Genomic DNA, 22,500 nt, shown 5'->3' with positions numbered 1-22,500 from the left:
TTCCTGATGTTTAGTCGGAATCTCCCTTCTTATAACTTGAATCCATTGTTTAGGGCCATACCCTCCAGAACAGGAGAAAACAAGCTTGCTCCATCCTCTGTTTGACAGCTCTTTAGAACTTTGAAGATGGCTATCATAACTCCTCTCAGTCTCTTTTCCAGCAGGACTCCAGGTGTGGTCTGACCAAAGCAGAATAGAGAGAATACAGAGTCAAGGGAAAGCTGAATGGTAGTCAGACATGCCCTCTGGACTTTAAAAAGACTTTAAGAAGACCACTTTCAAAAAAGGTTAAGGAGCTACTGGGTGAGAGTTCTACTGTAAGAAATACTCAAAAAGAAGGGAGTCCAAGACGGATTGGAGTTTCTGAAAGGTGAAATACTGAACGCAAAAAGGCAGACAATTCCAACAAGATAGAATAGTGCGAGATGTCTTAAAAAAACCCATTGTGGTTGCATAAGGAGCTTACAGATGTGATGAGATTTACAGTAAGAAGGGCAAGTATAAGAAAAGGAAGAAAGTGGAAATCACAAAGGAGGAGTATACACAAGAAGCCACCAGTTTCAGGTAGAGAGTCAGGTGAGCCAAAGCTTGCAAGAGAGGTTAAAAATAATAATAATAGGTTTCTCCGGCCATGTTTCAAGCAAGAGGAAGACCAAGCAATGTGGAGATGACGGAGAAATGCTGTTGGGTGACAGAGAGAAGGCGGAACTGCTCTTAAGTACTTTGCCTTTGTCTTCACCCAAAAAGAAAGCAGTGCCCAACCTGCTGATAACAGAATAAACGATGTTAGGAGGGAGCTGCAGCCCAAATTAGAAGAAGAGGTGGTAAGGGAACACCAGGTTACTGTAAATGAATTCAAATGCCAAGGCACTGATGAGCTGCACTCAAGGGTGCTAAAGGAGCTTGCGGTTGTAATCTCAGAGCTTCTGTCTATTTGTTGACATCCGTGTGTCTCGGGAGACAATGGATGAGTGCGCCTTGATGGATGAAGTCAAACTGTTGGAAGGTTGCCGCACCTTCTGTGGGTGTAGAGACTGATATGGGAGAGATATATTTTGGTGAAGCTGGGACAGATGAAGGCGTCTGGTTGTGTTTCTTATTTCTGCACTCCTCCCAGCGGTCATTCCTCCCTCTGGTCACGGCTGTGGATATACGACCTGACTATCTGTCTCCAGGCATTGTGGTCATCTGCAAGCGATTCCCACACGTTGCCAGCCTTTATGTCCTGTTTGCAGACATCTTTGCAACACAGAGTTGGTCTGCCAACGGCCCTGGTGCCTGTAGCCAGCTCCCCATAGAGCATTTGGAGATCCTGCCATCTTCCGTTCTGTGGACATGACCAAGCTGGGAATGTGGGCTTGGGAGAAAACACCTCTGTTTGAGACTCTGTCCTGCTATGTGATGCCCAAAATCTTCCTGATAAAACACACATGGAAGGTTTTGAGTTGCTCCTAGCAGTTCCTGCGTGACGTTGGGCCAGTCATTGTCCCAAAGTCTTATTATTACAGTGGTACCTCTAGATACGAACGGGATCCGTTCCGGAGCCCCGTTCGCATCTAGAAACAAACGTAATTAGCGACGGCATGTCTGCGCATGCGCACGTCGCTTTTCGCCGCTTCTGCGCATGTGCATGACATCATTTCGAGTGTCTGCGCATGCACAAGTGGCGAAACCCGGAAGTAACGCACTCCATTACTTCCGGGTTGCAACGGAGCGCAACTCGAACACACGCAACTCGAAGCATATTCAACCCGAGGTTTGACTATATTATTATTTCTAAAGCCGCTAAGCCTTATTACTATTTATGCATTTTTGTCCCACCTTCCTCTCAGAGGAGCCCAGGGTGACAAATGCCCAAGCACTGAAACAATACCATGAAAAACAGAATTGTGTTGATGAACACTTTTATTGTGTAAATAATATTGTCTTGTCTTGTCTTTTCCTCTTTTGATTTATTTTACTTCGTATCCTTGTCATTTCTGTATTTTTTTCTTTTCCTCTTTTTTGTTCCTTTATAAATTTTCTATTCTCTACATAATTCTCTTTTTCTTCATATGTATAGAGATAGCATACAATGTTTGTATAGATATGCAATTTTTAAATAAAGAATAATTAAAAAATAATTTAAAAAAAACAGAATTTAAAAACCCTGTTTAAAACATATAAAAATGTCCACAATGCACTCGTGTAGCCTCACAATGAATGTTTTCAAGGTTGCCAGACACAGCATTGCTCAACCTTGCAGGGTAGTTGTGAGGAGGGGGAGGGAATCTTGCATGCTGCCTTGAATTCCTTGGAAGAAAGATGGGCTATAAATGCAATGAGATATACAGAAAATAAATAAGAATTGCTAATATGGGGTCACGCTAAGCCAACATAGGCTTCCCATGGAAACGAATGCTCCTCTTGATTGATTTAAGACTCCAGCAAAAAAATACTAAGGAATCAGTGGCGAGAAACAAATCTGACATTAGGATAAGGTAATTATTAGGTATTCACCACTGCCAGCTCCTTCCCTCTGTAATAATCGCTCAGCGCGTGTCAAGTGTCTGCCTTTACAAGACAAGTAAATTGGCTTAAAAGGGGGAAATTGCTTTTCTTTTATACGTACTAAAAAGAGAGGAGTGTGTGCCAGTGTGACTGACAAATGCAGAAACTGCAAAAACTCACTTTAATGGAGCTCACAATGACGGCACCAGCCAGCCTGCTGCTTTAATTATTCACCAGGTGAACTGGGTTTATTTTATTTTATTGCATAAGCGGAATGGAATGAATTCAGCAAATGTTGGCCCCTAAGGGGGTTCGAGGATCATTGCTGCTGTTGCATTCTAGGATCCTACCTGTCTATTGTTCTAGGATCCAAGCTTAGTACATAACAGATGGGAATTTCTTTCATTTTTTCTTTTTGGCTGTACACATTGTTTTATTTTGAAGTCACAATGATACTTGGTAATTTGGGAGAATTTGCATTTATTAGAAAATAAAGAAATTATTTGCATGATGGAACAGAACCATTTGAGCACTTTTTGTGGAAGGAAAACTTAATGATAACGCAGCAAGATGAACTGTTCAGTCCACATATTTTCCAAGAATATCACCATCTCTAAATATGAAATAGTACAACTTTTGTTCCACCATACTCTGGTAGCAGAACCTTCTCACCAACCTTTACAGTAACTGGATGAGTGTCTCCCTCCTTGCTCTTAGGCTGCCACAACAATAGCTTGTTACACTTTTCTTTGTGATTTTTCTGGAATCATAAGGCCTCCTTTAGTTACTGTCTCAGCTGCAGACCTTTCAACCAATACGCGGTCGAAGAGGGGAAGAAATTTTTAAAATGCCTGTCCTGCCATGGCGCACGCTTTACAAGGGCTCCTGCTCCCGCTGCGAGGACTCCTTGCACCCCTCCAGATGGGAATTTCTTAAAGGTGAAATGTTGAAGGCCCAAATGCAGAGGATTCTAAAAGAAAGAAAAGTGAGAGGGAGCTGGGTATGTTTAACCTGGATAGGAGGAGACTGAGAGGATTTACGATAGCTGCCTTCAAATATCTAAAGGGCTGTCACACAGAAGATGGAGCAGGCTTGTTTTCTCCTGCTCTGGAGGGAACAACCTGAACCAATGGCTTCAAGTTGCGAGAAAGGAGATTCTGTCTAAATATCAGGAATAATTTTCTGAAGGGAAGAACTGTTTGACAGTGCAACAGTCTCCCTCAGGAACTGGATGACTCTCCTTCCTTGGAGGTTTTTAAGCAGAGGTTGGATGCTCAGGGAATCTTCAGCTGGGATTCCTGCATTGCAAGGGGTTGGACTAAATGACCCTCAGGATCCCTACCACTTGTACATTCTTTGATCTTCTTTTAAGCTACACTCTTTCCACAGGCCTTCACAATATGAACAGCTCTCTTTTTAACCAACCAGTATCCACTGATGTTCTATTGCTGCTTTGCATTCTGGATATTTTAAATACTGATTTTGTTATATTTTGTATGTTGCAAGCCATCTTGATATACTTTATAAAAGTGCAAATGTTAAATATCTAAACTGCAGCACAGCTTTGGATGTTCACTATAGATGGGCATCTTTGTATCAGTCTTTAACCACCTTGATCTCCAGTACAAAAAATATGGTTAAAGTCCATTAAGGGTAACTAATCTGCGTTAAATAGTCCTGGCTCCTCGCCTCAAGGTCTTCACCGACACGGGGCCCAATTATATGGCGTTAATCATCATTCTACTGTCACTTCTCTTTTCTGAGCCTGCATGGATAGGAGGCATGGATGTTTTATTTATGTGTTATTTAAAACAACATTGATTAAAATTTCGTTTCCTTGGGTCAGGCAACAGAAAAGGGGGAATGAGCATGTCAGCCTGCTAATTATTTTCTTTGAGGAAGTGCCTTGCAGTCATATTTTAAGGGCCTAATCCTTGGCGTCTGTTTTGCTTAGCTCAGTGGTCCCTGAAGATGGGAGATGGAGGTCAGGGAACAAAGGATAGCCCAGGCATTGTCTTAATCTCCATCCTAAATATAATTGCTTCCTGATTCTTCCACACCTCCTTCCTTGGCCTGTTCTGGGAGATGGATTTTCCCAGGTGAAATTGCTTCCCATGTTTCAGTCAGCGGAGACAGGCTGGGGCCTGTGTCATTCCAGCTATGCATTAATAGACCTTCAAATAAGATTTCATAGCCTCAAATCAGATTATTTATATGGCTTGGGTTACTCCAGAGAGCAGAGATGGACGGATCATGGAAATGGAAAGGAGGAGGAGAAGGAGGAGGAGGAGGAGGAGGAGGAGGAGGAGGGTCACCGCAAAGGAGAGCTTTGCAAAATCGAACCAAATATCCCTGTAGACCAAAGTTGCTTTTTTTTTTTTAGTGGGAAATGTGAGGCAAATGCTAATTTTGCTGATGTGGAGATTGTCGGGAACAAACAAATAGGAGACTGTGAGAAATCTGGGATAAGCATCCTTGTTGAGCATATTAAAATCAGCTACTGTAGCGAAAGGGACGCAGGTGGCGCTGTGGTCTAAACCACAGAGCCTAGGGCTTGCCAATCAGAAGGCTGGCGGTTCGAATCCCCCCGATGGGGTGAGCTCCCCTTGCTCGGTCCCTGCTCCTGCCAACCTAGCAGTTTGAAAGCACGTCAAGTGCAAGTAGATAAATAGGTACTGCTCCAGCTGGAAGGTAAACAGCGTCTTTGTGCGCTGCTCTGGTTCGCCAGAAGCGGCTTAGTCGTGCTGGACACATGACCCGGAAAAACTGTGTGCGGACAAATGTCGGCTGCCTCGACCAGCAAAGCGAGATGAGCACCGCAACCCCAGAGTCGTTCGCAACTGGACTTAACTGTCAGGGGTTCTTTACCTTTTACTGTAGCGAAATGGTGGCACAATATTTTGCTACCAACATGGGGGTTATGAGGATGGGGAGGTACACATGAGGATGTTGGAAAGGGGCTTGTGTGTGTTCATGCCCCTTCCGCCACCCCATGCCTCCACCACTGGCACCAGATTTCACCCCAAGTCTCTGAGATCCCAGGCATGTACATAGGAAGCTGCCTTATCCTAGTCATGGCTACCAACCATGATGACTCAGCTCTGCTTCCACAGTTGGAGGCACCAATGTTTCTATCAGTTGCTGGAAACCACAGGGTCCTGCAGGCCAGCAGGTAGAACAGGCCAGTGCTGAGGCAACACACTCCCTCTTGCTCTCAGCTGTCCATGGTCCTGGAACTCTTGCTCTCAAGCAGTCCTGAGCCTGTTTTGGAGTCTCTCATCTTGACATTGACAAAGATACTTATAGGGATCTTCTGGTTTGTATGACCTCTGGGCGCGGGGAAATTAAGTGCTTTATACATGAGTCATTATTATCAGTAAATGACAAACAGGAATACTAAGTGAAATTAATACTACTTCCTGATTATGACGCAGGTGGCGCTGTGGGTTAAAGCCTCAGCGCCTAGGACTTGCCGATCGAAAGGTCGGCGGTTCGAATCCCCGCGGCGGGGTGCGCTCCCGTTGTTCGGTCCCAGCGCCTGCCAACCTAGCAGTTCGAAAGCACCCCCGGGTGCAAGTAGATAAATAGGGACCGCTTACCAGCGGGAAGGTAAACGGCGTTTCCGTGTGCGGCTCTGGCTCGCCAGAGCAGCGATGTCACGCTGGCCACGTGACCCGGAAGTGTCTCCGGACAGCGCTGGCCCCTGGCCTCTAGAGTGAGATGGGCGCACAACCCCAGAGTCTGTCAAGACTGGCCCGTACGGGCAGGGGTACCTTTACCTTTACCTTTTACCTGATTATGATACAAAAGTCCCCAATCTGTTTTTGCTTTGGCTGTTTGCTTCACTTCTTTGTGTTTAAGCCTGTGTGCTGCTCCTGGGGGGAGGTTACCGTGAGGCTGGTCAGAGTCCGGTCCTGGGTCAAGGGTCTAGAGACAGTCCACAAAGGGTGAAGCGGGATCCGAAGCAAGAAGCCGGGGGTGGTCGGGAACTCCAAAAGAACAGGACTGGGTGCTGGCAGAAGCAGGTTTCCAGCGACGTTGCTCCCACAACCTGGGACCGGGCTGACTGGCCTTTATCTCCTCTGAGGCCAGGGGCGGTCCCGGCCCACAGGTGACCCGCCTCTCCTGGCCTTAAGGTGAGCACTCCTTCTGAGAGAACCCAGTTCCCTCCGCCTCTCTGCCCTGAGCCTCTGCAGCTCCGGAGAAGCTGGAGGGTTACTGGACCCAGAGGCAACCTCACCTTCCCCTGACAGGGCTGGGAGAGGAGCACCTGCAGGCAATGGGTCCTCCATCACCTCCGGAGCCAGAGTGGATTCACCTGGTGCCTGCTCCTGAGGATCCGGCACAGGTGCAGGCACTTCCGATTCAAGGTCCTGAGACAGCTCAGCTAGCCCTGGAGGTGGGGACTCCTGTGCAGGCTGGGATTCCTCCGGTTCAGCCTCTGAATCAGACTCCCAGGCCATCACAGCCTGTTAATGGCAGCCAGCAAATATACTGCACTGTAAAGTTCTCTATCATGTAGTTTCTTGGTAAATGCAAAATAGTAAGTGCTGAGGTGACTATCCTATCATCCATCCCTGTTTTCCTCAGCACACAAGTTCTTAGAAATTGTTATCAGCCTTCCATATCTTCTCTCTGCTCTCAGGACTGTCCCATTTGCTAATGAAATCCTTGCACTCTCTTGTTACACTGCTGTTATGGTCTGTAATGATGCTGTTTAACCCTTGTCCCTCTGCCTAATGGGTTGTGAAGCCAGATCCCAAGTTGCCCATCCCTGTTCTCTTCTTATCGCTGCTCATTATCAGATGCATCAATCATTAATCGGATGGGGCAAAGGAGGAGACAGGCAAGGCGTCTTCCAGGGAACTGTGGAACTGACCTTTGTATTCCACAACATTCACAAACAGGCCAAAGAAGCAGAGCCTTGGTCAGCCTTGAATGTGGCAACTTCTGAGGATCAGAAGAAGGTAGCCTGAGGTGGCCTGGATCAGGCCAATGGCTAATCTAGTCCAGCTTCCTATTCTTACAGTGGCCAACCAGCTGCCTCAGTAGGAAAACTGCAAGCAGGATTCAAGCACAATAATCCTCTTCAGTAAGAGCATGAGAAGAGCCTGATGGATCGGGCCCATGGTCCATCCAGTCCAGTATCCTGTTCTCAAAGTGGCTTCCTGTGGGAAGCCAGAAAGCAGGATCCAAGCACCAGAGCCCTCTCTCCTCCTGTCGTTTCCAGAAACTGGTATTCAGAAGCAACTCTGGAGGCAGAGTAGAGCCACCGTTGCCAGTACTCACTGACAACCGTCTGCTCCAGGAATCTGTCTAATCCTCTTTTAAAATCCTCTTGGCAGCCATCACTGCCTCCTGTGGGAGGGAGTTCCACAGTTTAGCCATGCAGGGTGTGAAGGAGCCCTTTCTTCTGTTCTGAATTCATCCATGTTGCCCCTCTCCCAGCCTGGAAGCCTCACTCCCTTTCCCTGTGGCTCATGTGTATTTCGCTGGCAGACAGAGAAAGTGTAAAGCAATATTGCTCCATTTTCTGGGGCTGCTCTCATCCTTCCCTGTCACAAATGGGCTCTTTCCTCATTTACTCTGCCGTCGTTAGCCTGCATCCTGAGGTCTCCATCTGGTTTTAAGGGCACCCAGGGAACTATTGAGTTAGGGAAAGCTTACGTCGGTGATCAGTTCATCTTCATACCACCGAGCCCACTATTATTTTATGAGATCTCAGGAGAGGGATAAAGATGGCATGTTCCAACAACTGCTCATAAATCTCATGCGGGGAAATCTTCGATGTCACTGTGGGGCTCTGGGAAGTGTAACAGCTCCCTGCTTTGAGTATGTTAAGCAAAGGGGTTGACGGTGGAATGATCCGCGGAGGGGAGGGAGAATCACCCATTTCAAGAAGCCCATACATGCGTGCGTGTTGGGGGAGGAAGGGAAATAGGAGGGATTCATTGTTGAACACTGTTAGTACACCAGTTTCGGAAGTTTTAATTCAGCAAGCCAGAAGGACACCTGAACATCTCATTTTAGAGTCTGGTCTTCATGGTCTAATGAGGACTGGCACTCAGTGGTTTCCCAATATTGGGGTCAGGGGGGAATGTGACTGTCTCCTTGGTTCCACGAACTCATCTGCAGTACCCCCTACCTTACCCTATGAAAGGCAGTATTCAGAACAGCAGTGCATGGCCCAATAAGGCCTTAAATTTCAAAACAGTGGCAATTAATTGGACATTTCTTTTTTTATATATAGAATATTTATTAAAGTTTTCAAAAAAAAATACAATGTAAAATAAAAAGAAAAAATAACAAAAATACAAAAGTAAAAACAATTAAAAAAACATAAAATTTCCATTACTTATTTTCTTTTAACTTATTTTCCAGACCTCCTCCCTTTTTTGTATTCCAATTCAATTTGTTAGTTCAGCAAATTTTTCATATTCTCTTAAGCATTACAGCTGGAAACCACTTAATTTCTGTCCAACATCATTCTAACATTCCTTAATCTTACAATATTTCTGTAAATAGTCTTTAAATTTCTTCCAGTCTTCTTCCGCCGACTCTTTTCCCTGGTCTTTAATTGGACATTTCTTCATTAAAACTATTAAGTTTAACAAATTCAGCAAAATGGATGATACCTGCTTTTCAAAGCTTGATAGTCACCAACACCTCCAGTGCCTCCTGTCGCCCGCTTGCCTCTTAGCAACCCCCAGGTAGTCCCACCTCCCCACACCAGTGGGTGGCACCTCCCATTGTGGTTTAGGTAGTAACACCTCGCAATGTGATAAACCAGTGCTACTTCATTTGGGGCCCTCTGATGAATGGGGCCCTGAACGTCTGCTTCAGAGTCCTGATCTGATGGATCTGATGGTGCCACTAGGCTCTGAATCCCAGTTTGTGGTGAGCGACAGCAGGAGAGATCTGTTGCCTTTATGCTTGTGAGCTTCTGGCAGGCGTCTGGTTGATCATGGGAGGAAGACAAGGCTTTGGGCCTGATCCAGCCCATGGGCCTTAGCTTGCCAGCCCTTACACTATGTTGAACTAGGGAGTTTTGGTACCCTATCAGAAGGTATATGTCCCAAATTGATGCAGGAATCCGTCCAAATCCCAGATCCTGACTTGGGCTGATTTGGGTTGATTCAGGATTCAGCTGCATTGGGTTGAGAGAGGTTTAGATTGCCTTGGCTCAGATTGTGTCCACCCAGAGTGTTCTGGAACTGTCAAAAGTGGGGCAAGAAGAGTGGGCACAGGAAGCCTTCCCCTCTCCCCTACCTTGCTTAAACATATAGGTGTGGGTGGGAAGGCAGGGGAGGAGGAGAGCTGCATCTGGTTGGATCAGGCCCCGAATCAGATTGGCAGACCCATGCACAGCCCTGGCCAGAAACACACACACCCACACACACACACACACACACACACAATCAACCAAAATTATCCAAGAAGGACTTCCAACTTAACTGAGCAAAGCGCTGTGTTTGAAGGCAGCAAATTGAATCCATACAAAGTCAGGTCAGGTTCCAAAGGAATCATTGAGCAATGTTAGTTGTGACTTGAGTCCCACTGGTTTCAATGGGAACAATGTACAACCAGCTCAGTTTAGACCCAACCTATTTTGGAGCTAAACTTATCCCCTGCCCTTTGTAGGGGCAAAGTGGGAGAGCAGGAGCAGCCTTCGAAGATGAAATATTTAGAACTGAGATACCCTAGGATGTCCTAATGAGAATGTCCTAATAATAGCCCAATTTCACGCTGTAAAACTCTTTGAGAGCTTTGTTCAAGTGCATAAAAATTCCGAATCGATCTATATCCTTAAAAAAGAAGGTAATGATGGCCGCAGAACTGTGATGCTGCTGATGTCATAAGCAGACAGTTGTGGTGGAATCCACACCAGGAAGATGCAGTTCTGGGGGTGGCCTCACTGATGACTTTCAGCAAAGTTCTCCTTGGGCTGACCTCTGCAGAGGCTCCTTTGAAGCTAGGATGGAGTATGCCTTCTGTTTTAAAGGAAGGAAAGCAACAGTAATGATCATTGGAGTCAGGCTTCATTCTGACATAGCAGTGGCCTTAGAATGTAGATAAATAACTCCTATACAAGAAACAAAAAATGTCTCAAGTAAAGAACGATTATCCTGAAGAGGAACCTACTGCTCAGGAGGTAAGTTGCTGAACATTCACTGCCCTCTCCCCAAACACAAAAAAACATACCCTGGGATAACATCTCTAGTATGCAAAAAAAAAAAAAAGGAGGTTAAAAAAATCCACAAAGTTAGCAGTATTACTGATGCACTGCTTGAATAGTTCATTTTGAAAAGGACTAAGTTCTAGTTCCAGTTCACCCCTCCAAAAAAGAACTATTTCTGTTCCAGTTCAATTCACTGCTCAGTTTACAATTTGATTATGTGGTATGCTGCATCCCTGCCCCAAACCTCCAGAATTCAAAGTTCAAAATAAACAACAAAAGGAGCATCACTTTTCAGGTAGCTAAAAATGGTCACTGTAATAGTTGCAGAGTTAAGTGTGATGAGACATCTGCAGGGCATCAGGTTAGGGAAAGCTATCACATCTTCTCCCACAGTAGAAGGCCTCTGTCTTCTTTTGGGTGACCCCCTGCCCTGGCTAAAAGCCCAGAAGCAGCTACTAGATAGCATTCACTGCCTCGTTTTAGCCTCAAAGCAGCTTTTCTCAGCTTGCTTGCTGAACTACAACTCCCAAATAGCTCCAGTCACCATGGGCAAACATTTGGGATGATGGAAGAAGTAGACCAGGGGTCAGCAACCTTTTTCAGCCATGGGCCTGTCCACCGTCCACAGACCATGTGGTGGGCCAGACTATATTTTGAAGAAAAAAATGAATGAATTCCTATGCCCCACAAAATAACCCAGAGATGCATTTTAAATAAAAGCACACATTCTACTCATGTAAAAACACCAGGCAGGCTCCACAAATAACCCAGAGATGCATTTTAAACAAAAGGACACATTCTACTCATGTAGATTCACACTGATTTATGCACTTGAAAAAGCTCTCAAAGAGATTTACAGCATGAAATTGGGCTATTATTAGGGCATTCACGCTGATTCCCGGACCGTCCATGGGCCGGATTTAGAAGGTGATTGGACTGCATCTGGCCCCCACGGGCCTTAGGTTGCCTGCCCCTGTAGTAGACCAAAACATCTGGGGGGCATCAGGTTGAGGAAGACATGGCAGAGAAAAGGAATTTTATATCCTTGCCCAATCACTGGAACAATGGATTGACAACCTTTGCTGAACCACACTTTTCTAATGGTAGCTATATGCAACTATATGGCTGGCCCCTGTCTTGTTGCATTGAGTAACTCCCTTGCTGATGTCTCCAGGTGCTTAACGCTCAGTAAGTCTTCTACACTCCAAGCACAGGCCAGGAACTTCCCTCACAGTTATATTGGCTAGACCCAGGATGGGGAACCTCTGACCTTTCAGATGTTGTTGGACTCCAAACCCCATCAGTCCCGGCCTGCATGGCCAGAGACTCTGAGAGACTGTGACCCTCTCCCATCGTCTCTGACTACTGGTCTTGTTGACTGGAGTTGAGGGGAGTTGGAGTCCAATGGATATCTGGAGGGCCACAGCCCCCTCCTTCATTCACTGCTTGGTGTGAACTGGGCAGAGTAAGGCCAGTACCCATTTGTGAAACTGAGAATTTCTTTCTGTTTCTCTTGGTTTTTGAATTTTGGGTCTTTAGAAAAAAGGAGAGAGCAGCAAATCCCGCATACGAAACCCATTCAGTTTCCTTTCCTGGGGAACAAAGAAGGTAGGTGCAAGTTGCTGGATGCAAGCTTAGAAATGAAGTGTTGAGTACCCCCTGGCAAAGCTTATAGTAGTCTATGGTAAGTCATATGTGCCTGGTGTAGAGAAGTCCAGCCCTGTGGGCCACATATGTCCCTCCCCCCCCCCCCCGCCAGCCTCTCTATCTGGCCTTTGGCTTTTCCCGAGACAGGTGTCCCTCTCCCCTGACCAAGCCACACTCTGTCCCTGCTCGCTGACTTCCTCGAGTGCTTTTTATCAGCTGGAATTTGTGCTTGTGAGCCAGTGTGGTGTAGTGGTTAAGAGCGGTGGACTCGTAATCTGGTGAACCGGGTTCGCTTCCCCGCTCTTCCACATGCAGCTGCTGGGTGACCTTGGGCCAGTCACACTTCTCTGAAGTCTCTCAGCCTCACTCACCTCACAGAGTGTTTGTTGTGGGGGAGGAAGGGAAAGGAGAATGTTAGCTGCTTGGAGACTCCTTCAGGTAGTGATAAAGTGGGATATCAAATCCAAACTCTTCTTCTTGAACTGCGACCATGCCTGCTTTCAGGCATGCATTTGAGGCCTGGGTCATTGAGGGTTTTAAACACTGTTGCATCCTTGTAAAGAGACCAGAACAAATGCTCCATAAAGACCGAGCACAGTCTAACCTCTGCGTAAGCAAATGAGGACGGGCACTCAATAAGCTGGTCTTCTGGAAGAGCCCTAGGAGTGGAGGGCTGTCATGGCATTGCTGCGTTGAAGCTAAGAACATCAGAAGAACTGCTGGATTAGGCCAGTGGCCCATCTAATCCAGCACCCTGCTCCCAAAGTAACTGACCAGATGCCTGTGGGAAGCCCACAAGTAGCATTTGAACAGAAAAGCCCTCTGCCATTGAAGCAGCCTGCTGGATCAGGTCAAGGGCTCATCAATCTAGCCTCATGTTCTCACAGTAGCCAACCAGATGCATAGGCTCCAACTGCCCCGAAGATGCCGGGACCGTCACAAAAACCCTTGTTGTTATTTAGTCGTTTAGTTGTGTCCGACTCTTCGTGACCCCCTGGACCAGAGCATGCCAGGCACTCCTGTCTTCCACTGCCTCCCGCAGTTTGGTCAAACTCATGCTGGTAGCTTTGAGAACATTGTCCAACCATCTTGTCCTCTATTGTCCCCTTCTCCTTGTGCCCTCCATCTTTACCAACATCAGGGTCCTTTCCGGGGAGTCTTCTCTTCTCATGAGGTGGCCCAAGTATTGGAGCCCTTTATCATGCAGAGTCCCAGTTCCCAAATGCCAGCCGCTGCTCCCCTCCAAACCACCCTCAAATATTTCTCCATGTTTTCATTCATTGCTCCTTCCATCTTCCGGCCAGGGAAAGAGAGAAGCAGCAACCTACTTTGGGTTCTCATTTGCATGCTCTTACAAGCCGCTCAGCAACATTGTGCACAACAGGGAGGGTCTGCTTTGCCCCCAGACATCTTAGGTCCCTGCCCGGTTTCTTCGCATAGCTGTCTTGTCTTTCATTGCCAGTTTCGCTTGGAAACCTGAAGTGTTACTGAACTGTTGTTCCTTAGTGTGTGGGGTGGTTGGGCGTTTCGTATTTGGCTCCTGCTTTGAGAGAGATGCAGAGAGATCTGATCCTGCAGCTTGGCTCTTTCTATGGCTTAAAATGAACAGGAATAGATTCCTAGAGAGGAAGGGGATTCAGGGAGATGGGGAGGAGTTCTCTGGAGCAAAAGTCCTCCAAAGCCCTTTCCTGCCTGGCTTCTCACATGGATGAGAAAAAAACATTGATCTATTCCAAGAAGGGGAGTCCTGGGACAGCTAGGGAAGGGGGGGGGCTCGTGTGAGGGGGCGGGATCTTTGTAACTGATCCATCCAGAATTCACCACAGCACCAGGATGCTGAAGTTGCTTACACATTCCTGATTTTCTCTGAAGTTTGAAATACTTGAAAAGTGGGGGAGTTTATGTATTCCAGAACTCAAAAGACCCTGGACCCCAAAATAAACATTAAGGTAAAGGTAAAGGACCCCTGACCGTTCGGTCCAGTCACGAACGACTCTGAGGTTGCGGCCAGCATGACTAAACCACTTCTGGCGAACCAGAACAGTGCGCGGAAACGCCGTTTACCTTCCCGCCGGAGTGGTACCTATTTATCTACTTGTACTCTGATGTGCATTCGAACTGCTAGGTTGGGAGGAGCTGGGACCGAGCAACAGGACCTCACCCTGTCGCGGGGATTTGAACCGCTGACCTTCTGATCAGAAAGTCCTAGGCCCTGTGGTTTAACCCACAGCACCACCGGCATCCCTAAATAAACATTGGAATACCCCATAGCACAAACCTGTACAATTTCAACGATAGACGTTGTTCAAAGTTAACGTGCTTCCAAAATACTCCTAAATGCATGATGACCTTGCATAGTCTCCACACACAAACACACATTTATTATTAGTTGTATTTATTGATTTGGGGTTTTCTCCCCCCCCCCCCCGCCAGCCTTCCTTAAATGCAATACATGAATTCAAAGATTTCTGTGCTTAAAATACTGTAGTTTCCCCATGTTTCCTCTAATAACTTTTGTACTTGAGCAGGAGGAAATGCTCAAGCAGTGATACTGGTGTGCAATAAAATGTCCCTACAGTGGTACCTCGGGTTACATACGCTTCAGGTTATATACGCTTCAGGTTACACACTCCGCTAACCCAGAAATAGTGCTTCAGGTTAAGAACTCTGCTTCAGGATGAGAACAGAAATCGTGCTTCGGCGGTGCGGCGGCAGCAGGAGGCCCCATTAGCTAAAGTGGTGCTTCAGGTTAAGAACAGTTTCAGGTTAAGTATAGACCTCCAGAACAAATTAAGTACTTAACCCGAGGTACCACTGTATTTGCACCTGAGGTATGTCACCTGAGGCTAGGCAGGTGAAGGACCTGAGCACCTGCAATCCCCAGCGACTGGCATTTGGAACCATTGCTGCCTTCAGCTGTGGAGCCAGAGAAGAGCCACTGTGGCTAGCAGCCGCCAATAGCCCTGACGCCCCTATTCATCCCTGGGAGATTTCTCTGCTTGCCGCCAGCCGAGATCTGTAGCCAAAAAGCCGTTCGTTGCCTCTTGTGATTACTTTCACTTTGATTCCCATCACAGGATGATTACGGCATTCGGGAGAGGGGAGTTTTGCACTTAACCTCGCGTTTTCTTTGCTCAGCCCTCAAGAGGCCTGGTGGGAATAGCACAGGCCCAGACTGGCTGCTAGGATGACAGGGGAGTGGGAGAGGGAGGGGAGGTGCGGGAAGCAAGGCTGACAAGGTGAGGGACCAGGGATAATGTCGGCATGTGGAAGAGGAGAGTGAGCTCAGACAGCTGTGCATGGCAGAGGGAGCAGGATACTCCATGTCAAGCTAGCTTAGGCTAGGGCCTTCGCCAATCGGTGTGCAAATTCTGTAATTGTTGTGGCGGTTGGAAGCCCTTGTACACATCCTAGGACCCTCGTACCTACAGGACCGCGTCTCCTGGTGTGTCCCACGGAGGACCTTACGGTCTTCAAACAAAAACATCTTGGAGGTCCTGGGCCACAGGGAGGTTAGGCTGGCCTCAACCAGAGCCAGGGCTTTTTCGGCCGTGGCCCCGATCAGGGGGAACGCTCTGTCACAAGAGACTAGGGCCCTGCAGGACTTGACATCTTTCCGCAGAGCCTGCAAGACGGAGCTGTTCCACCAGGCCTTTGGCCAGGGCACAGCCAAGGGTTACCTTTGGTAACCCTCATAGAACTCTAGCCCAATGGTTGCCATTAACTTGATTCTGAATTGATTTTAGAATGAATTGATTTTAGAATGTATTTTAATTAACTGATTTTGATTTTATGTAAAATGTGTTACTTTTACTGTTGTTAGCCGCTCTGAGCCCAGCTTTGGCTGGGGAGGGCTGGATATAAATAAAAATTGATGATGATGATGATGATGTGCACTATCTAGAGCATAAGGACATAACAACAGCCTGCTGGATCAGACCAATGGCCCATCTAGGTCATCATCCTGTTCTCACAGTAGCCAGGCAGATGCCCTTTTGGGCAGTGGCAGAGCTTCATGCTCCGGCACTCGGGGGCACCCCCTGTGGGGGCGTGGCACCCAGAGTAGGCGGGAGGGCAGCCGCGATGGCACCCCACCGGGATCGCGCTGCCGGAGGCGGTGCACTCCCCCCGCCCCCTCTTCCTCCGCCAGTGCCTGTGGGGAACCTACATGCTGAACATAAGCATATGAGCTCCCCTCTCCATCCTTTTCACCAACTGCAATTCATAAGCCTTGCTGCCCTCGACTGTGGAGGCAGAGGAGAGCCAGCCTGGCCAGCAGCCACTGAGAAACCTCTCCTCCTCCCTGAATCTTTTTAACCCTCTTTTAAAGCCATCTCGGTCGGTGGTCATTGCGGAGTGGTACCTATTTATCTACTTGCACTTTGATGTGCTTTCGAACTGCTAGGTTGGCAGGAGCTGGGACCGAGCAACGGGAGCTCACCCCGTCGCGGGGATTCGAACTGCTGACCTTCTGATCAGCGGGCCCTAGGCTCAGTGGCTTAGTCCTGAATCTTCCAACTTTCAGCTTCATTGGCTGTCTATGAGTTTTAGTGTTATGACTATATAGTGCCCTGGTATTTTATGAGATGGTGGCTTATATCTATATTATCCATCCACCCATTCATCCTTTTATAAATGAATAAAATGCAAAATGACTTGAATTTCTTGCCCAATCCCTACAGGCTGAGTAGGCATGTATGAGATTGCAAGCCCTGCCCTCACTGCTCTCCTCCTTGGTGCTTGGTCCTTATTCCTTTGTAAATTCTTCATTCAGTTACTTCATTCTTGAACAAAGCTTGCTGAGAACTCCAGTGAGTCACTAGGGGAGGCCGTCGGTTTCCGGGATGTTGGATCATCCGCACCAGCTGCCCCGTAACAACCATTATTCTAAGTTCTGTGATTAATAGCTATGTGGTTTTTAAGAAATGTCTGAGATCCTATTTGTGTTGGGAGGTGGGGAATAAGTAAAAGATAAAAAGAAAAATAGCAATTCCCAAAATTGAAATGTGCAGAGGAGTGCTATTGTGGGTAAGGAACGCAGAAATATTAAAGGTGGACCAGTGGGGAGGGAGAGAGACCTAAAATGGACAATTAACATTGCGACACTGTGGGCTCACCGACACGTCCCACTGCTTTCCCAAGGGAAAACCCACCATTTACCACTGAATCGGACCAAACGTCAATCGGTTTTTCTGCGGATTGATGTCTCTTTTGATTCAGTGGTAAACAGTGTGTTTCCCCAGGGAAATCTGCAAGCCAAATGAAAAACTGCTCAGACTTGTGCCTGAAAAGCATTGAAGAAGCTGAAAATCTCCCGGAGCCAAGGACAAGTGGAAGTCTGGATGAGCCCTGGGTGAGAGCTGGTAAAGTCAACGCTCTATTTCACAGAAGTCTGCAAAAGGAGGCTTTGCTACATTTCCTCCTAAGTCAGTGGTTCCCAAAGTGGGGGGCGGAATAATCTGCGAGGGGGGCACTAAGAGGCAAGGGGGCAGCAGTGGAGCACTGGAGGTGTAAATGACTATCAGATTTTGAAAAGCTGGCATCGCTGGATCACGCTCATCCACCTTCATGAATTAGTTAAACTAAATAGTTTTAATTGGGTTTTAGAAAAATGTCCAAATCAGCAATATGTCAGGGAAAACCCGGATGTATGGCAAAGGGATGGAAAAAGCAGCAGAAACAGCTCCAAAAGCTTAAAATCACTATTTTGGGGGGTAAAGGTAAAGGGACCCCTGACCATTAGGTCCAGTTGTGGACAACTCTGGGGTTGCGGTGCTCATCTCGCTTTATTGGCCGAGAGAGCCGGCGTACAGCTTCCGGGTCATGTGGCCAGCATGACTAAGCTGCTTCTGGAGAACCAGAGCAGCACATAGAAACACCGTTTACCTTCCCGCCCGAGTGGTACCTATTTATCTACTTGCACTCTGATGTGCTTTCGAACTGCTAGGTGGGCAGGAGCAGGGACTGAGCAACGGGAGCTCAACAACATTGCAGGTGTAGGGAATTTTACTTTTTGAAATATGGCAACCCTACTTTATTCTGAATAATGCTTTTTATAGGATAGGGGGCTCTGGGGATGAACTTATGGAACCAAGAGGACGGGGGCCCAAAAAAGTTTGGGAACTGCTGTTCTAAGTGAAACACAGTTGACCCAACTGAACTGCAATGGTGACTATGTGGCTCTGAGCTCGCTCATTATCTGGCAAAGCAACTCTGTAATCTATCTATATCATCTATCTATCTATCTATCTATCTATCTATCTATCTATCTATCTATCTATCATCTATCTATCTATCATCTATCATCTATCTATTTCTAAAATTGTTTATATACCACTATCCAGTGCTTTTTTTCTAGAAAAATAGGAGCCTGTACTCATCATTAAGTTGTTACAGTAAGTGCTACACATTTTAACAACAAAAAAGAGATGCCAGTATTGCATACACTTGAGTACCCCCAGAAAAAAGGACTCCCACCATCTCATAAAATGCCAGAACATTCACCAGTGTGCTAGTAGCACCATGTTCCCAAACTACAAATAAGTGCTCCCTCCCAACATCTTCAAATAGCTGTTAAATAACAATGGGGACAAAACTGTGCCTTGCAAATCCCCCCTCCACTCCCACCAAGGTTACTCTCGGGACCGGTCCAAGGCTACTAGCTAGTGAGCTTCATGGCTGAGTAGGGATTTGAACCCGGGTCTCCCAAGTCACGGGACGCCGGTGGCGCTGTGGGTTAAACCACAGAGCCTAGGACTTGCCAATCAGAAGGTCGGCGGTTCAAATCCCCGTGACGGGGTGAGCTCCCATTGCTCAGTCCCAGCTTCTGCCAACCTAGCAGTTCGAAAGCACATCAAAGTGCAAGTAGATAAATAGGTACCACTCCAGCGGGAAGGTAAACAGTGTTTCTGTGTGCAGCTCTGGTTCGCCAGAAGCGGCTTTGTCATGCTGGCCACATGACCTGGAAGCTGTACGCCGGCTCCCTCGGACAGTAAAGCGAGATGAGCGCCGCAACTCCAGAGTCGGCCGTGACTGGACTTAACGGTCAGGGGTCCTTTACCTTTAAAGAAAGGACACACAGTTAAACTGTGGAATTCACTCCAACCGGAGGCAGCGATGGCCACCTACCCTCCAACATTTCTCCGATGAAAATAGGGACGTCCCATTCCATAATGATCATTTTACTATTTATACCCCACACATCTTACTGGGTTGCCCCAGCCACTCTGGGTGGCTTCCAAGATATATAAAAACATAATAAAACATTAAACATTTTTTAAAAACCTTCCCTAGAAAGGACTGCCTTCAGATGGCTCAGGAGCTGGATAACTCCATACCCTTCAACATTTCTCCATTGAAATTAGGAGCGTTTCCACCCCCATCATCCAGCCCGGACACTGAGGTCCAGCGCTGAGGGCCTTCCGGTGGTTCCCTCCCTGCGAGAAGTGAGGTTACAGGGAACCAGGCAGAGGGCCTTCTCGGTAGTGGCGCCTGCCCTGTGGAACACCCTCCCAGCAGATATCAGGGCAAAAAGCAACTATTTTAGACAACTGAATGTGGCCCTGTATTGTTTTTAATATTCAGTTGGAAGCCACCCTGAGTGGCTGGGGAAACCCAGCCAGATGGGCGGGGTATAAATATATTATTATTATTATTATTATTATTATTATTATTATTATTACACCTGGACTGACATTTGACTTGGACTGTCTGACTACTCTCTAGGGTTGCCCCTTTTAGGGCACTATTAGGACTTACCTCTGGGTATGTCCTGAGGTTCAGGACACTTGCTTTTGCACAGTAGGTTGGGGGTTCAGGGCCTGTCCCTCTTTTGCCTGGCAAAGGTAGCCGCCCCGCTTTCTGAGCTGTCACGGTTCGGTTGTTCTGGCGCCACAACCTTTGCATGCTACTTGCAGATGGGCAGGCAGATGCACCAAGTTGTTTTCCTAAGCCGGGCTGGCACCGGCAGTGCGGCCTTGGGGTTCATCCATTGGCAAGATCACATTTGTGATATGTGACATGTGCTTTTCTTTCATTCCTCTTAACAGAGCGGGGTGGGGGGGGGGGGACATTCCAGGCTCATTGTAAAAGAGAGCAGCCCTCTTTCTTGTGTCCCGGAGGGCAGAGTTAATTGCATTAAGACATTGCTGAACTGGTCAAATGAAATAAAGCAGAACCTAAAGGGCTCTTTCTGTAGAGTCGAGAATGCCCTCCGTGGACTAGCCTGCTTATCACCCGCACTGTAGCACCAGACAAAGCAGCGCTTTGTCCTGGATCTTAGGCAAGTATTTGAGTTTTGCCTTGGTGAAGTCAAGCAGCAGAGCAGACATTAGGGATCTGCATCACTGGGCAGCTACCAAGGCTCAAATGCAAGTGGAGGGGGGCAGAGGTGCCAACTTCAATAAAATATTGGGAGGGGGGTCAGATAAGCCCTACCCTGCATAATCAAACACATTGCATGTTGCACAATCACCATTTGAATGGCAATGCCCATCAATTGGGGGGGGGTGGCACCATCAGATATTTTATTAAAGGTAAAGGGACCCCTGACCATTAGGTCTAGTCGTGGCTGACTCTGGGGTTGCAGTGCTCATCTCGCTTTATTGACCAAGGGAGCCGGCGTACAGCTTCTGGGTCGTGTGGCCAGCATGACTAAGCCGCTTCTGGCGAACCAGAGCAGCACAAGGAAACACAGTTTACCTTCCTGCTGGAGCGGTACCTATTTATCTACTTGCACTTTGACGTGCTTTTGAACTGCTAGGTTGGCAGGAGCAGGGACTGAGCAACGGGAGCTCACCCCGTCGTAGGAATTTGAACCACCGACTGTCTGATCGGCAAGTCCTAGGCTCTGTGGTTTAACCCACAGTGCCACCCGCGTCCAGATATTTTATTGGGAGGGGCCAAAGACCCCTTGGGCCCTTGGAGTTTAAAGGTCAGCACCAACACTTTGAATTGTGCTCGGAAACGTACTGGAAGCCAGTGTAGGCCTTTCAAGACCGGTGTTATATGGTCTCTGCGGCCACTCCCAGTCTCCAGTCTAGCTGCCGCATTCTGGATTAGTTGTAGTTTCCAGGTCCCCTTCAAAGATAGCCCCACATAGAGCGCATTGCACTAGTCCAAGCAATGTGCCACCCTGGCTAGACAGTCTGTGGGCAGATAAGGTTTCGGCCTGTGTACCAGATGGAGCTGGTAGACAGCTGCCCTGGACACAGAATTGACCTGCGTCTCCATGGACAGCTGTGAGTCCAGAATGACTCCCAGGCTTCGCACCTGGTCCTTCAGGGGCAAAGTTACCCCATCCAGGACCAGGGAGTCCTCCACTGCTTCCACAGTTTCCACAGTTGGAGGCAGGGATGTTTCTGAATACTAGTTGCTGGAAACCACAGGAGCAGAGAGAACTCTTGTGCTTGTGTCTTGCTTGTGGGTTTCCCACAGGCAAGTGTTCAGGCAGACAATGAGAACAGGATGCTGGGCCAGATGGGTCCTTGGCCTGATCCAGCAGACCCTCATTATGTTCTTAAAACGCCTCCACCAAAAGGAACTCTCCCCAGATTTCTTTGCCCTTATTATCACTTGCGCCTTGCCTCCGCTGAGGTGTGTAACAACCTTTCTCTCTCTCTCCTCCTCCTCCTCCCCTCCGACCTGCAAGGTTTTGATTGGTGGGGGTGCAGGTGGCATCTCTGCGTGCTCCAAAGAACTTCTGGCTCTTTGAATTAGAGGAGGAAGGCTTTGCAAGGCTCTTGGGATGTTGCTTGTCGATGAAGCCAGATGAGGTGCTAATGAAAAGATGATTGAAAGGGTCTTCTGCTGCCTTTCATTTGCAAGTCAAGGAGGCCAGAGATTTAACTCTTGCTTCTGCCATCCTCTGGTATATTTGCACAGAGGCCCTTTAGGGGTTTTGTTGCTAAAGCAGGTCTTAAGATGAAGCGAGATTGAGCCATTAATGCCTTCAACACATCCTCTCTACTCTAATTTCCAACTAGAATTGGCTCCAAAAGCCACATGTTATTAACAGTCAAAAGCCTGGATGGCAAACCTTTTTTCTGTCCAAGTGGTGCATGAGGGCATTGGGTATGTGGAGCCTGGTAAAGAGACTTTTTATCTTTTCCATTCTTCATCAGGCTTGGTTTCCAGGCCCTTGAACACCTTGGTTGCCCTCCTCTGACCTGTTCCAACTTGTCAAC

At 47.5% G+C, this 22,500-nt stretch overlaps 1 protein-coding gene and 1 pseudogene across 7 annotated transcripts in view; one reads left to right on the top strand and one right to left on the bottom strand.

Annotated features, from left to right (window-relative positions):
* Positions 1-22,500, top strand: part of CCDC33 (coiled-coil domain containing 33) — a 203,543-nt gene that overhangs the window by 16,494 nt on the left and 164,549 nt on the right. For 2 of the 6 annotated variants that reach the window (XM_083698200.1, XM_083698201.1), the window contains exons 1-2: positions 10,337-10,642; positions 12,209-12,277. The exons of 1 other annotated variant lie outside the window; for it this stretch is intronic. In XM_083698200.1, coding sequence (XP_083554326.1) covers positions 10,592-10,642; positions 12,209-12,277 — 120 coding nt within the window. In that variant the 5' untranslated portion in view covers positions 10,337-10,591. Of the gene's footprint in view, positions 1-10,336; positions 10,643-12,208; positions 12,278-22,500 lie in introns of those variants that run through there. 3 more of the 6 variants (XM_083698202.1, XM_083698203.1, XM_083698204.1) reach the window with 3 other exon arrangements.
* Positions 2,910-3,401, bottom strand: LOC310825212 (10 kDa heat shock protein, mitochondrial pseudogene; annotated as a pseudogene). The gene has a single exon. The product of its transcript is annotated as a 10 kDa heat shock protein, mitochondrial pseudogene (transcript).

The sequence above is a fragment of the Podarcis gaigeae genome, assembly GCF_964106915.1.
Source record: "Podarcis gaigeae genome assembly, chromosome: 9".
Taxonomy (NCBI): domain Eukaryota; kingdom Metazoa; phylum Chordata; class Lepidosauria; order Squamata; family Lacertidae; genus Podarcis; species Podarcis gaigeae.
The sequence above is the reverse complement of the archived record's forward strand: the minus strand, read 5'-3'. Positions and strand labels throughout refer to the sequence as shown.